Consider the following 12,640-nt stretch of genomic DNA (forward strand, 5'->3'; position numbering starts at 1 on the left):
TCACAGGTCAGAGTGAAACACAGCTGCAGTGCAGGAAAAGGAACCTTTTTGACCTTTATCTTCAAGGATGAAAAGACTTCTGTTCCCAGAGATACTTCTGCAGAACATTAACAAAAAAGCATTAGTAAAGCTCTCAGAATGGTGAATATCTGGATAATGTGCTGGCCTCCAGATGCTTGTCAGATTGTTTTTTTTTGGGAAAGAAAAAGATCGTAGAACTATTTGTCACCTATGATAGAAGTTTTGTAATTATTGTCTTTGCTTGCATCATCTGTATGTCAGCTTGTCTATATTTATGAAGTATTGGTATCAAGATACATTTTTACTTTGCTTGCTTCACAGTGAAGGAAGGGTTGCCTAAAGAGAGCTAGATATTGCTTGATTCAGTAGGTAGCTGCTGTTACGTGCATCCAGTTAATCATGTGTGATAGACGGACTGCTCACATTGCCACACTTTGATCCTTGCTGTTGTCCCTAGCTAGAGACATTTTCTGAACATCCAGTGGTGTGCTTAGCATATTCAATGAAAAAAAAAACCAAACCTCAAACAAAACAACAAACCACTATATATATATATAAAATTATCCACGCACACACAAAAAGAGTTATTTGAATCGTTGATAATCCTAGTTTGAAGAATTTTATTTTCTCTGGAGACCTGAATTACCAAACACAACTAATTAGTAAGAAATTAATTTCTGGACACTTTGTAGACAATTTTTCATTTTCTACCAATGGCTTCTATAGTTTGACCTATCTGTGATGAATGATGTATCCAGGATTACATAAAGACTTTGGCCCTCTCTCTCACAATCCAAGCCCAGATGGCAGCCAGCTCCAAGATGGATCAGCTGCTGGCCAAGTCTGAGCCTGTCAGTGATGGTGGTAGTACCTCTTAATTTATTTAAGAAGGGGGGAGACAATGCTGCACAATAGCAGCTGGAGGAGAAGAGTTGAGGATATGTGAGAGAAACAGCCCTGCAGACACCAGTGTCAGTGCAGAAGGAGGGGAGGAGATGCTCCAGGCACTGGAGCAGAGATGCCGCTGCAGCCCGTGGTGCAGCCCATGGTGAGGCAGACTGTTCCCCTGCAGCTCATGGAGGTCTACAGTGGAGCAGATCTCCATCTTCAGCCCATGGACTACCCCACACCGGACCAGGGGGTTGCCTGAAGGAGGCTGTGATCCCATGAGAAGCCTGTGCTGGAGCAGGCTCCTGGCAGGACCCATGGCCCCATGGAGAGAGGAGCCTACATTGGAGCAGGTTTGCTGCAGGACTTGTAACCACACGGGGGACCCACACTGGAGCAGTCTGTTCCTGGAGGACTGCATCCCATGGAAGGGACCCAAGCTGGAGAGCTTTGTGGGCTGTTACATGTGGGAGGGACCTGACACCTGGACAAGGGGAAGACAGGAGGAAGGAGCAGGGACGATGTGATGAACTGACCACAACCCTGATTCCTCATCCCCCTGTGCTGCTGGGGGGGGGAAAGGTAGAGAAATCATGAGTGATATTAAGCCCAAGAAGGGAGGGATGGGGGGAAGGTGTTTTTAAAAGTTGATTTCATTTCTGAGTATCCTACCCTGAGTCGATTGGTAATAAATTAAATTTCCCCAGGTTGAGTCTGTTTTGCCCATGAGAGTACTGGGCAAGTGATCTCCTTGTCCTTAGCTCAGCCCACCAGCCTTCCATTATATTTTCTCTCTCCTGTCCAGCTGAGCAGGGGATTGCCTTTGGTGGACAACTGGCATCCAGCCAGGGACAAGCAACCACAATAGCATGCTAATATGCTAGTCTGTATATAAAATAATTTAATAAGTACAACTTAATGGACAAGCTACATTTGAGAGTTACATCACTGCTGATGAGGGATGGGTGCTGAAGGCTTGCGTGTTTTTCTGTCATGCATGACATTGCTGCCAGGGAGAAGGCAAGTGACACAAGTTCCTGCAGTTTTGTTGATTCTGATAGAGTGACAAGTTGTATAAGAAGCTGACAGCTCATTATATATTACTACTTTTGGGGTATTCTTACTGTGTCTACTTTACAAAGAGAACTCTTAACTTTGGTGCTGAAGCTGGCGAAAAGTTTCTGGAGCCAATTTGTCACAATTGTGTAAATGTGCTAAAGCTGTCTGACCTTACAGAATTACATTTGATCTTACACCCACAGGAAACCTGTTTGCAAGCTCTCAAATAACACAAGTGCAACTGTAAATGATGCTTGCAAATCTATATCATTAATGAAGGGAATCTGAAAATCAAAATGAGGCCTTTGACTTTTATGTGCACTGGTAGAACTAATTGTAATTACATGACTATAGAAAGTATGGCAATCCTTGCCTAGTCTTAAAATGCTAATTCTGTTTAACGTTGCTTCTGAACAAGCTCTGCAAGTAATTTATTTTATCTTTCTCTCAATGCAGAAATGCTTCATACAGTGTTACTTTTTTAGTATCTCAGGTTTTGTTTTGTTTTTTTTTTATTTTAATCTAGAAACACTTGTGGACTACTTCTCTTGGAATATTATTAAATGATGTCTTTTTATCTGGATTTTTTTAAGTTCCTAAGATTCATCCTCTTGCTCCTGGCTACAGTTCTTTTCATACTGCATAAAACCTTTGTAATGTCTTAATGAAAATTCTTAGAATATTTTTGGTGTAATTATATGAAGAATTGCTTTGTGAGGCCTATTCAAGTTCTCAGTGTGCCCCTGTCAATATAAATATGGTTTCTGCTTATTATTGTAGTGGAGAAAGTGCCTTCTTTGCTCTGGTGTTTCTCTTGCCTCCTTCAGGAATCCCAGGCTTTTGAGATTAGAAGGGAAGTCTGGAGGAAGGCTTTGGTGGAGGAGAAACAGGTTAGGCAGCGCTAAAGCTGCCCATATGTAACTCCATGGGGCCTGATGGGATGCACCTAAGAGGCCAGTGTTATTGCAGGGCCACCATCTATTGTCTTGATATTGTCTTGAGTCATAATGTTTGGGAGAGGTTCACAAAGGCTAGAAGAAGGCAGATGTCTCTCCTATGCTCAAGAAGGGCAAGGAGCATTTGGGGAACTGTAGTTTGATCAGCCTCACCTCAGTCCCTTGGAAGGTGGATGAAGCCTTGCTGAAGTCAAGGCAAATACCATCCACTGCTCTCCCCTTATCGATCCGTACTCCATGCCATCATAGAAAGCTATCCTTTTACAGGAACATAGCTTCTAACTCTTGGTTCTGTCCCAGGCTTGTCAAAGCATCTTTTCCTGAAGACAGTTCTTTTAAATGCAGACTATTCCATTCAGAAACTGTTTTCTTTCCCTTACAGGTTTCATCTGTTAAAACAGAATCAGCATGTTTTCTGATGAAGGCTGCTGACTAGAACATCTGTTTCATATCCCAGCAGATGACCTCTCTAAATTTATCAGTCCCAGTTCTAATGAAGTGACCTGTTTAAAATGGATCTCTGCTAGTATGTGTTTTCATCTCTTCAGTGTTTTAAACTTTGAAGTGAATCCCTTCATGTGGTTTTCCAGTCAGATTTTTATGAAAAATGCTGGTGCTTCAGCCCAGTGTTGGAAACTCATTTTGATTAAAATTATTTTAAGTATAAGCCTCTTTTTGGTGCTTAATTGTACTTGGTTCAGTATTTGATTCTCAGGGTTAGCACCCCAGCCTAGCTGTGCTGTTCATTCCAAAGCTGAGCTGCACACAGCTCAATAGCTTTAGCTCCATTATGCTCTGACCACACAGGAATGGAGCAAATCACTGCTTTCCTAGTTCAGCTTTGCAATTATGCTGGGGGGAGGTGGAGAGTACGCCTGTGTCTGATGATTCAGAAAAGCTGCCATTAAAGGATAATCATTCCACATAATCTTTTGCATTCTACTGAATGCTTACGCACTGGTAACTATTAAACTGCATGCTATTTCTGTGGAGGAAAAAAGGAAAAAAGAATTAAAAACCTGATTGGGCCTTTATGATTTTTTTTTTTTTAATACAGCAGCTTTGTCTTTTAGGGCTGTTTGTCCACACTCCTGTTGTTGTACTTTACCTGGTTGGGTTTTTTTAAAGGAAGTGTCTGTTAGTTGAAAATGTCTATTTTCTCTGCTTTAAAAAGCAGTTCAGTAATTCCTTAGAACAGCCAATGAGAGAGGGAAGTACAGAAAGGATATGGTTTACTGAAGATGGCTGCTGTTCAGTTCCTGTGACATAAATTGTAAACCTCTACTGAAGTTCTTAGTTTCTGCAAATGTGAAAAGATGCAGATAGTTGATATCATTCTACATGCACTGAAGGTCACTTGTATGTCGCTGGCTCTAGTAGTAAAATTGTGGAATTTTGGTGCCCTTGCACATGTTCTTAAAATAGGTTATAGTTAATTAAAATTATGGTCCTTATTGCAGATGGTCATTAAACACTCTCCTAATGTTATTGTACTCATCCTCCCTGATGAGCAGAAAGTCTTTCATAGAATCATCGAATGAACCAGGTTGGAAAAGACCTTAAATGTCATCAGGTCCAGCTGTTACCCCAGGACTGCCAGGGCCATCACTAAACCATATCACTTCCATTGAAAAAAATGCAAACTTTACTTTCCTGAGCACATAAATGGTTTATAGGGTTGCTTGTCCCTGCTGCATGTTTTGTAGAGCAGCGATGAGAGTTGCTGTTTTGTTAGTAACTCTTGAAAGGCATGAGAAAAGCTTATACAGCAGGAAAGAAAGAAGGATTTCTGTCCCTGATTGAATGTGTTGTCATGGGGAGAGAAAGAAAATTCTTAATGTATGATTTAGGCTGCAAACTGATGCTGTGAACAACTGAGGTTAGCAGCTATTACATGTTCACCTGAAAGCATCCTACCTCTCTCTCACTCATGTGCCCCCTCCCTCCTGCTCCCCTCCTGGATCCACCAGGGTAACCTTTGAGAAACAGCAGCATCATTTCCCAGTTGGAGCTGTGTGCAGTGAAGCTCACTGATCTCAGTGCCATGCAACTGGAAAAGCAAGGAGCAGATTGACATCTGGTGCACACTCTCCAACTCGATAGCCAAAAAAAAAAAGGAGGTGGGAATGAGGAGGGGAGGTTCCCTGGCTTTTTTCCTAGCACTGTTAATTCCTGCCGGAGCCTGTTTGCATCGAGCTCGGTTCATGGCAGTAACAGAAGCAGCAGTGCTTATCCACCAGCTCAGTGCTCTCAATGAGGTCAAGCTGGATCAAAGGGAAGCCTCCTGTGGAAGCATCTACTGTAAGTTCTGCTACTGCTTTTTCCACACTCCCCCCAAATGAATCGTAGGCTGTACAGTTGAGCCAGGCTTCGGTGCTTTATGTTTCCCTGGCTGATAATTTTGTATGAGGTTGTCAAGTTTCATGTTAATTGAACTTGTCAGTAAGGTGCCTGTTGGATAATAATACTGTGCATTTTGGGAGGAAAAGGCTTATTGTTCTATCCTGTTATTTTCTGAGGGATGGGAGGAAGAAAGTGTGGTTTTTGTCCTTTTGAAGAGCTCCAAACTGTTGAGGTGACAGCAACTCATGAGATTTTGTTTTATGTAATCTACATATTCTCCTTTCTAAATAAAGTAATATGTCTTTCAAATGTTCTTTGCTTCTACCAAATAGCTATTCTCAAAAGAATAGCTACCTAAACATTTATTTAATTACAAAAAATAGAGAGAGAGGAGACACTTCATTGAAATCTTGGAGTCATCTGTAGTCACTAAATTTCAGAGACACTCTCCTTACACAAGCTGCTGTTCACCTGAGGGATCTCTGGTGTGATCATTCAGAAATATTTCTTTGAAACCCAATTCTGAGTATAAGCTGGTTTGAGTGAAACTTTTCAGTTGCAAAGACTTTCGCAGTGAGATGAAAAATTTCTCATTTCATGTAATGAAATAGCTGGTTCTGCAGAAGTGCTGTTTAACATGAAGGAATGCTGACTTCTGCAGGTAGCGGTGTCTCGTTTACAGCATGGAATCCTGGGGCAGTAACAAAATGCTGGGCTGTAAATTTTTCAGTTATATAACCCAACTTTTTTATAGTACAAACAGATTGCCTGAATACATATCTGGAAGGCTTGCAGAGTGGTTTCAATGGATTGAGCAAAATAACTGCCACCTGTTGGATTATTGTTAATAATATATTGTAAACCCTGAGGAGAAATGAAATAAAACATCACAAATTGTTATTGCTTTCTGCTGTAAAGTTCCTTGTAAAGGAGGATGTCCTGATCTGCAGCTTGTGTCTGAAAACTGGGTTGTTACTGGCGTTATCGTGCAAATGAAGCAGCCTAGTGTTAAAAATGACAAATGTCATAAAGACTCACAGTATTGCTTTAACCCCCAAAATCTAATATCTCTGGTTTTGTTGTTTTTTTTTTTCCCAATTATAGTATTCTTCTTATCTCCTTCAAGAATAGTCTTAGCTTTCTTAGATACCTAACTTGGATGTTGAGTAGAAGAAAGGTGGGAAAAAATAGTGTGATATCAGGTCATGCAACAACTAGGTATGAATAATGGCTAGAGAGGTTTGTGAAACAATGTCTTGAAGACTCATTTACAGCTCTGTATTTCTGTTTAATAAATAGAAGACCTGTTACTTTAAAATGCTATGATTTTTGTTTGGCATCACTGCAATATAGTATGAGAAGATAATATGTAAATTAGCATCTGATACCTAACCACTCACATTTTGCGGATGGGATCAAAAAGCTCTATGAGTCCATCACTGGAATTTTTTTATTTTTGAATTTACACCTTTTCTTGGTTTAACAGAAGCTGTCTTTGGTTCCTTTGAGACAGCTCTGTTTTTAAACATATATAATAGGAAGAAAACCATACTGTATCTTTCTGTCCAGATGGTGATGTTCCTCTTAATTTCAGCATTCAGCTTCTGAGTTGATCGTAGTTGAAGATGAAATGACAGATACTGAAGATAATGAAGAGGAGGATTTAGGAGTCATGGATGATCAACGTAGTGTGATTCTTCATCTCATCTCCCAACTCAAACTTGGCATGGACCTTACCAGGGTATGGACACCACTTCTCTCTTACAGTTGTTCATTATTTCTTCTTCCTCTCATCCTTCTGTTTTTGTGTATGCGTGCACTTGCGTGATTCCTGCGACCATGTTTTGCCCCTGTGGACAAGGAAGTCTGGCTCTTTATAAAGGTTTGGTTCCAAGCAGGTATAGAGGGCTGTCTCCTGCAGGGTTTCACAGGAAGTGACTACATCAGATTTTATAGGGCTGGGGGAAGAGAAAGAAAAAAAAGAATGAAAAAACCCTGAACCTCTTCCTTAATTTTATTGTAAGTCTTTCATAGCAACTGTATGTCTTGTAAGTATCTCACATGTATAATAAGTCCAGGTGCATTGAGTGTTTGAGGGACAATAATGCAATGGTATAGATGGAGGTGCCTGCTCAAGTTACTGTTTTGTGGACAGGATTCTATTTAATTATTTGGCAGCTTAAAAACCCACATGATGGTGAAGAAATCATAGTCTTCAATGTATCACTGTTTTTGTCTGTGTTAAACCACTCACCAGTTTAACCTTCTGTGCATCCATCTGATCCTGGAACCAGCATTGTTAAGAACTTCTCTATACTGATGTGATCAAAGAAATTATGGTGTCTGAGAAATTGCCCGTAAGTCCTTAGAGTTTTGGAAATGAGGTAGAGGTTCTGGAAGCAGGAATTCCTCTTTCTGAATAGTCCTATATTCCAGTGATACCTTCCCATGGGGCTTAATAAGTAATCAAATGGAGTTTTGTGGAGATACAGAATTCCCTTTCCTTCCACACAAGTTTTCTACATAACCCCCTTCCCTTCCCCTCCCACCCCTCCCCAATAAGCCCCCTGTAATCCTTTTCCCACAGATAAGAGGAGCTCCTTCTGATGCACCTTCCACAAATAAAAAAAATCTGGAATCTCCAGGGAATTTCCCTTGTGCATGTGGTAGCTTTGCAGGAGATTCTTCTCATGGGCATTTTGCTTTTCTGAGGAGTTCATCTGCTTTCCTTTTGATCTTACATATTAATCAGAATCTATTTTTACCATCACTTTCTTACTAAATAAGGCTTTCTCAGTATAGTCTTTTCTCCTTCCTCTGGAACAATTGACGGTATTTAAATACATTTTTAAGACTGAGCAATCCCGTGATCTGTTGCTATGTATAGCTATTGAATAGCTGCACAGAAATTAATATTTTGTTCTAAATAGAACAGAAGTTTCATCATTGTGAATAGTTTATACCTCTCACTCCTTAGTATGTCTGGGGTTATGTACAGTTAATTTTTGGTTTTGTTTTTCTTATATTCCTCATTTTTCATAGCGCTTCCTCTTTTCTGTGTTGGTTTACTAAGGTTGCAGGAGTCCATAATGTTTAAACTAGATCAAGATTCGTTACCTGTTGTTCTTTTGTCTTCAAAGCATTTTGTCTTTGGTAATGAACAAGATTTTTCTTCCTTGTGTCATCTTTTTGTCATGGCAGAGGAGGCAATATCCCAATGACACACAGTTAATGTAAATAAGAGAAATTCCTGTAAATAAGTGTAGACACAAGAAAAATAGGAATGTCAATATGTATGATTACCTCTTTCTTACATAGTGTTCTAAGAGCACAGTTTTTCAGGATAGTGATGAATATTATCAGATCTGTAGTACGGCAGAATACTGGCATGCATGAATGTGTGTATGTAGTACCCACAGTCTGAAAAGAGGAACAGGCATATGGCAGAGTCAGATCCATCCCTACTCTGTGTGATGCACAAATACACATATGATGAGTATTAATTAGACATGCCACATGTGCACATCACTTTTCTGACCATTTTGAGGATTAAACAAAACATGAATTATAAGACAGCTGGCTGCTTTTTTTCATTCACTTTTTTTCTTACTGACATGAAGCCCTTGGGGCTACAGACGTGTGACACTACAGTTTGGTTTGTTGGCTGTCTCTCTTCTCATCATTCATGATTCCTCTGCAAGTCAGATTTCAGATAGCCTTGATGCTGGTCATCCTCTACTGGAAGTGGCCGTGGCGCAGAAGAAGTTGCTAATATCAGAGGATGTTTTACATGTTTCCATTTTCCTGTGCTGCCTTCCTAAGGTTGTTTCTTTGGTTCATTTTGTGAGCTATGGATTGTAACGTGACACGTGCATGAACGAACAGCTTTTCTGAGCCCTTGGTGGCTTTGAGTTCTGGATGCATGATCATTACTTTCATATACCATATCAGATGAAGCAGCATTCTTTCCTTTTCCTGCAGAGTGATTGCATATGCTAGTTTTGGCCTTGCCTGCTGACATCAATTTCCCACAGTGATGATAGTCACATTAATGTTGCAGAGGTGCTTCATTTCTGAGACGTGTCATGCTGCTGTGACTTTTAATGAGGAGTTAAATGGTAAAAATCTACTGTGAAGGAAAACACTTGCAATGAAGTATTAAATCTGCATGGGGATTTGCTAGAATAGGCTGAACTTTGTGGTGGCCAAATAGACTTCAGTAGCTGAAGAGAGTTGGGTGGGGGAACAGTTCACAGCAGCAGGACATAATACAAAAACGATATGTCAGACTGGGCTAGGACTTTAAACCGCATTTAAAATCGGAATTGCTGGGGAAAAAATAAGTTTCTAAATTGTTTTTTCTTTGGACTTTTGAAAAATGAAAAATAGTGCCAAAACCTACTGACAGAGCCATGAATTTGTTGGCAATGGCATCTAACGGATTGCAATTAATTCTAACAGTTTTACAGATGGGTGATCACTCCCCTGCATTCCCTCATTTTCCCTACGCAGTTGATGTGTGTTAAAAATAAAGGGCTGCCATTCTGTGTAAAAGGACTGCCAGTAATATTGCAGAATACCAACCTGTTGTAAATTAACATTGTAGTATGATGTTGGTGATGTTGTTTGTAATTTGTCTCTCAATATACTTTTGCATTGTAATTTTAAAATATAAGTGGCATGAAATTTATTTCTACAGTGACTCAGATGACAGTAGAAAAGCTTTTGTGAGATGTCATTCTTTTAGAGGTACATGGGGTACCTTGGTCAGATAATGCTGTTGACACTCATGTTTTGCCTCACAGTAAATAGTAGCAGGGGTGAATATCTCTGTTCTTAAGAACAGCTCTTACTTTTCTCAGTTGCATTCAGATTTAATTAAGTACAGGTGAATTAAAATGTAGGAGATTATGATCAAGCTTTGAACCAGTATTCTTTTTTCAACCTCAGTGAAAATGGAAACTGTTAAACTGCTTCCTTTTCACCTGAAGCCTGAGAGAGAACAGATTATTCTAACATTTTAGAATGCAGTCAGGATATTTTTTTGCTTCAGACTTCAGTAACTTGATATTTATTCTGGAGGGACTCTTTTGTCCACTTGGTTGTCATGGTGGCTTTTTCTCGGGAAAAAATTAAGCAGTTTTGACTTCTTATGCAATAAAAAAATAAAATCCTACTAGTAATCCAGACCAAAACCAATATAAAGAACATAGGCTCAAAGTGTATTTTTCTGAACAGTGCATTCTGTTAGGATGCAGAAGAGCTGAAAAACTCATTCCCTTGGGAGCTGGAGTACCAGCACAAGTGCATGACAGTCCAGTGCTGGCAAGAAGAATGTGGTTACGCTTCCAAATTTGTTTATTTCTGTTTTGCTTGTTTCTGCAGAAATCAAGATAGGGCCAATAAAAAACCCACCCTAACTGGTGTGGGGGTTTTAATGTTAGTGCATGCTGGTATTGCATTTTGAGACTTTGAGGGTATGAGATTATTTAGTAAAGGGCAACATTTTCAAGAAACATTTTATAAGACTGGAGTTGTGCAAACTTTACAACTCAGTTCTTTTTCACGTACAGTTCTGCCTTCTTTTGTGGAAACAACTCAATTATTCTGCCCTTTGCAGTGGATCCTTCCTTTCCTGCTGCAATTAAGGGTGTAGTTTCCATTTTAGTAGGGCTTTTAAAGCAAGATCATTAGAGCTGGAGTTCAAGCTTTATTTGGATTTTAAATTGATTCTTGAAACTGAATGTTAAGAGTCCAGTGATTCGTAACATCTCATTTTGTGGCTGTGTTGGTGTTGGCTGTGTTAAGTATGTAGGCAGCAAAGCACACAGCTGGTACTTGAGCGAGTAGCAATGCAGACTATATGATGAAGTCAACAGGATGAAACCACAGCAGGCTTAATGTTGAAGCATAACATTAACACCATCATAGCTATGGTCTGTAATTTTCTCCTCCATTTGTGTAATCGGGTCACTTTTTAGAGAGAGTCACTTGGACATGACAAGATGTGGAGTGCTGTTTATTCAAATTAATTTTTCTGTCCTTTCATGTCTCTGCAGTGAGCTCATGATAGTCACTAGCAGTATTTCTAGACAGAAGTGATGGAGGTCTTTTCTGTTTGGCTCTCTGTTGCCCTTTTGATAACCTGATCTTTGAGGGGAGAAAATAAGTGCAATGAAGAATTAAAGAGGAAAGCAGAATTGCTTTAATAGAGGACAGCTGTTGGTCTGCATCTGGCAGTGTTGAGCCACTTTGATTCTCGACAGATAGGTTTGTGCCACAAGGTCCTTGTTGGTCATGCAGAAGCAACCCCTGAGCTCCCCAGGGACAGTCCTGCATAAGGTGTGGAGGATGGGGGAGAAGGAAAGAAACTATTTTCGGTCCCCTGGCCCTTGTCTGCCTTGCCGTGCGCTCCAGGATGTCTTACTGAAAACTCTGTTACTCCTGAGTGGATGACTTTGGCAGCATTTGCGTTGCCAGGTGAGCTGCTTGAGGCTGCATCCAAATCACTGGAGACTGCCTAGTGCTCAGTCACAGATTTTTTCTGTCCCCTCCTCCCCCTCGAGCCTCTCCAGTCCCAGGACATTAATGTAATGGCTTCTGCAGTTCTTGTTTGTCTCAGCTTGTCTGAAATAAGGTGAAGGCATGCTGGGACCCATCACACTAGTATGGTATAGTATAACTGAGGGGATGTGCCATGTGCCTGGGGTGACTGGGTGGCAAGGGATTTAACCAGAGAAGTGGGAGAGGGCATCACACATACAGTGACAATGTACAGTGGAGGGAGTCAAACGGGGAGAGTTTGCTTGCCTCTAGCCTCTTGGGAAGGGTCCTTGGCATTGTATTATGCTTGGAAACACACCTGAGACTTGGTTTTGGTTGGATCTAGTTGGCTTGGTTTGTTAGAAGCTGGAAAGGACCTAATACGTATGCAGTGGGTGGTCAAAGGCCTGAGAGTGAAACTGAGAGCCTAGATGTTTGACAGAAAGGGCACAGATGTACGCTCCACCGCTTACAGGTTGGTGATATGTATGTTTATATAAAACACTTGTTGCCCAGTGGTTTCAGAGGGTGTGCCCTCCCTTTTTGGAGGATTATGATAGGTTGGGTTTGTTGATGTTTGCTGTAAATGGATTTACATCGAGTATGATTTTTATGTCCTATAAACAGGGAGAACAATGGTTGGTTTGTTAACTGAAAGGAGAGGAAGAGGCAGATTTCCATGTGAGCAGAACAGCCCATCCCTGTTGTGTGAGCTGCTGTTGAGAATCCTAATGAAATAAAAAGCAGCCTGCATGGCTCTCAAGGCTTGTTTTTTCTTCATTCTTTATTTACACTGCAAAGAAAATGAAATTGCTGGTACAGGGGAGGAA

The 12,640-nt window shown here is 40.5% G+C and overlaps 1 protein-coding gene across 1 annotated transcript in view; it reads left to right on the top strand.

Annotated features, from left to right (window-relative positions):
• OSBPL10 (oxysterol binding protein like 10) overlaps window positions 1-12,640 on the top strand; it is a 102,167-nt gene that overhangs the window by 75,826 nt on the left and 13,701 nt on the right. The window contains exon 7 of the mRNA XM_057424928.1: window positions 6,862-7,008. Coding sequence (XP_057280911.1) covers window positions 6,862-7,008 — 147 coding nt within the window. The remainder of the gene's footprint in view (window positions 1-6,861; window positions 7,009-12,640) is intronic.

This window comes from Pezoporus wallicus, unplaced genomic scaffold (assembly GCF_028554395.1).
Source record: "Pezoporus wallicus isolate ANWC-B61680 ecotype Strahan unplaced genomic scaffold, APGP_CSIRO_Pwel_v1 contig_3181, whole genome shotgun sequence".
NCBI lineage: Eukaryota > Metazoa > Chordata > Aves > Psittaciformes > Psittacidae > Pezoporus > Pezoporus wallicus.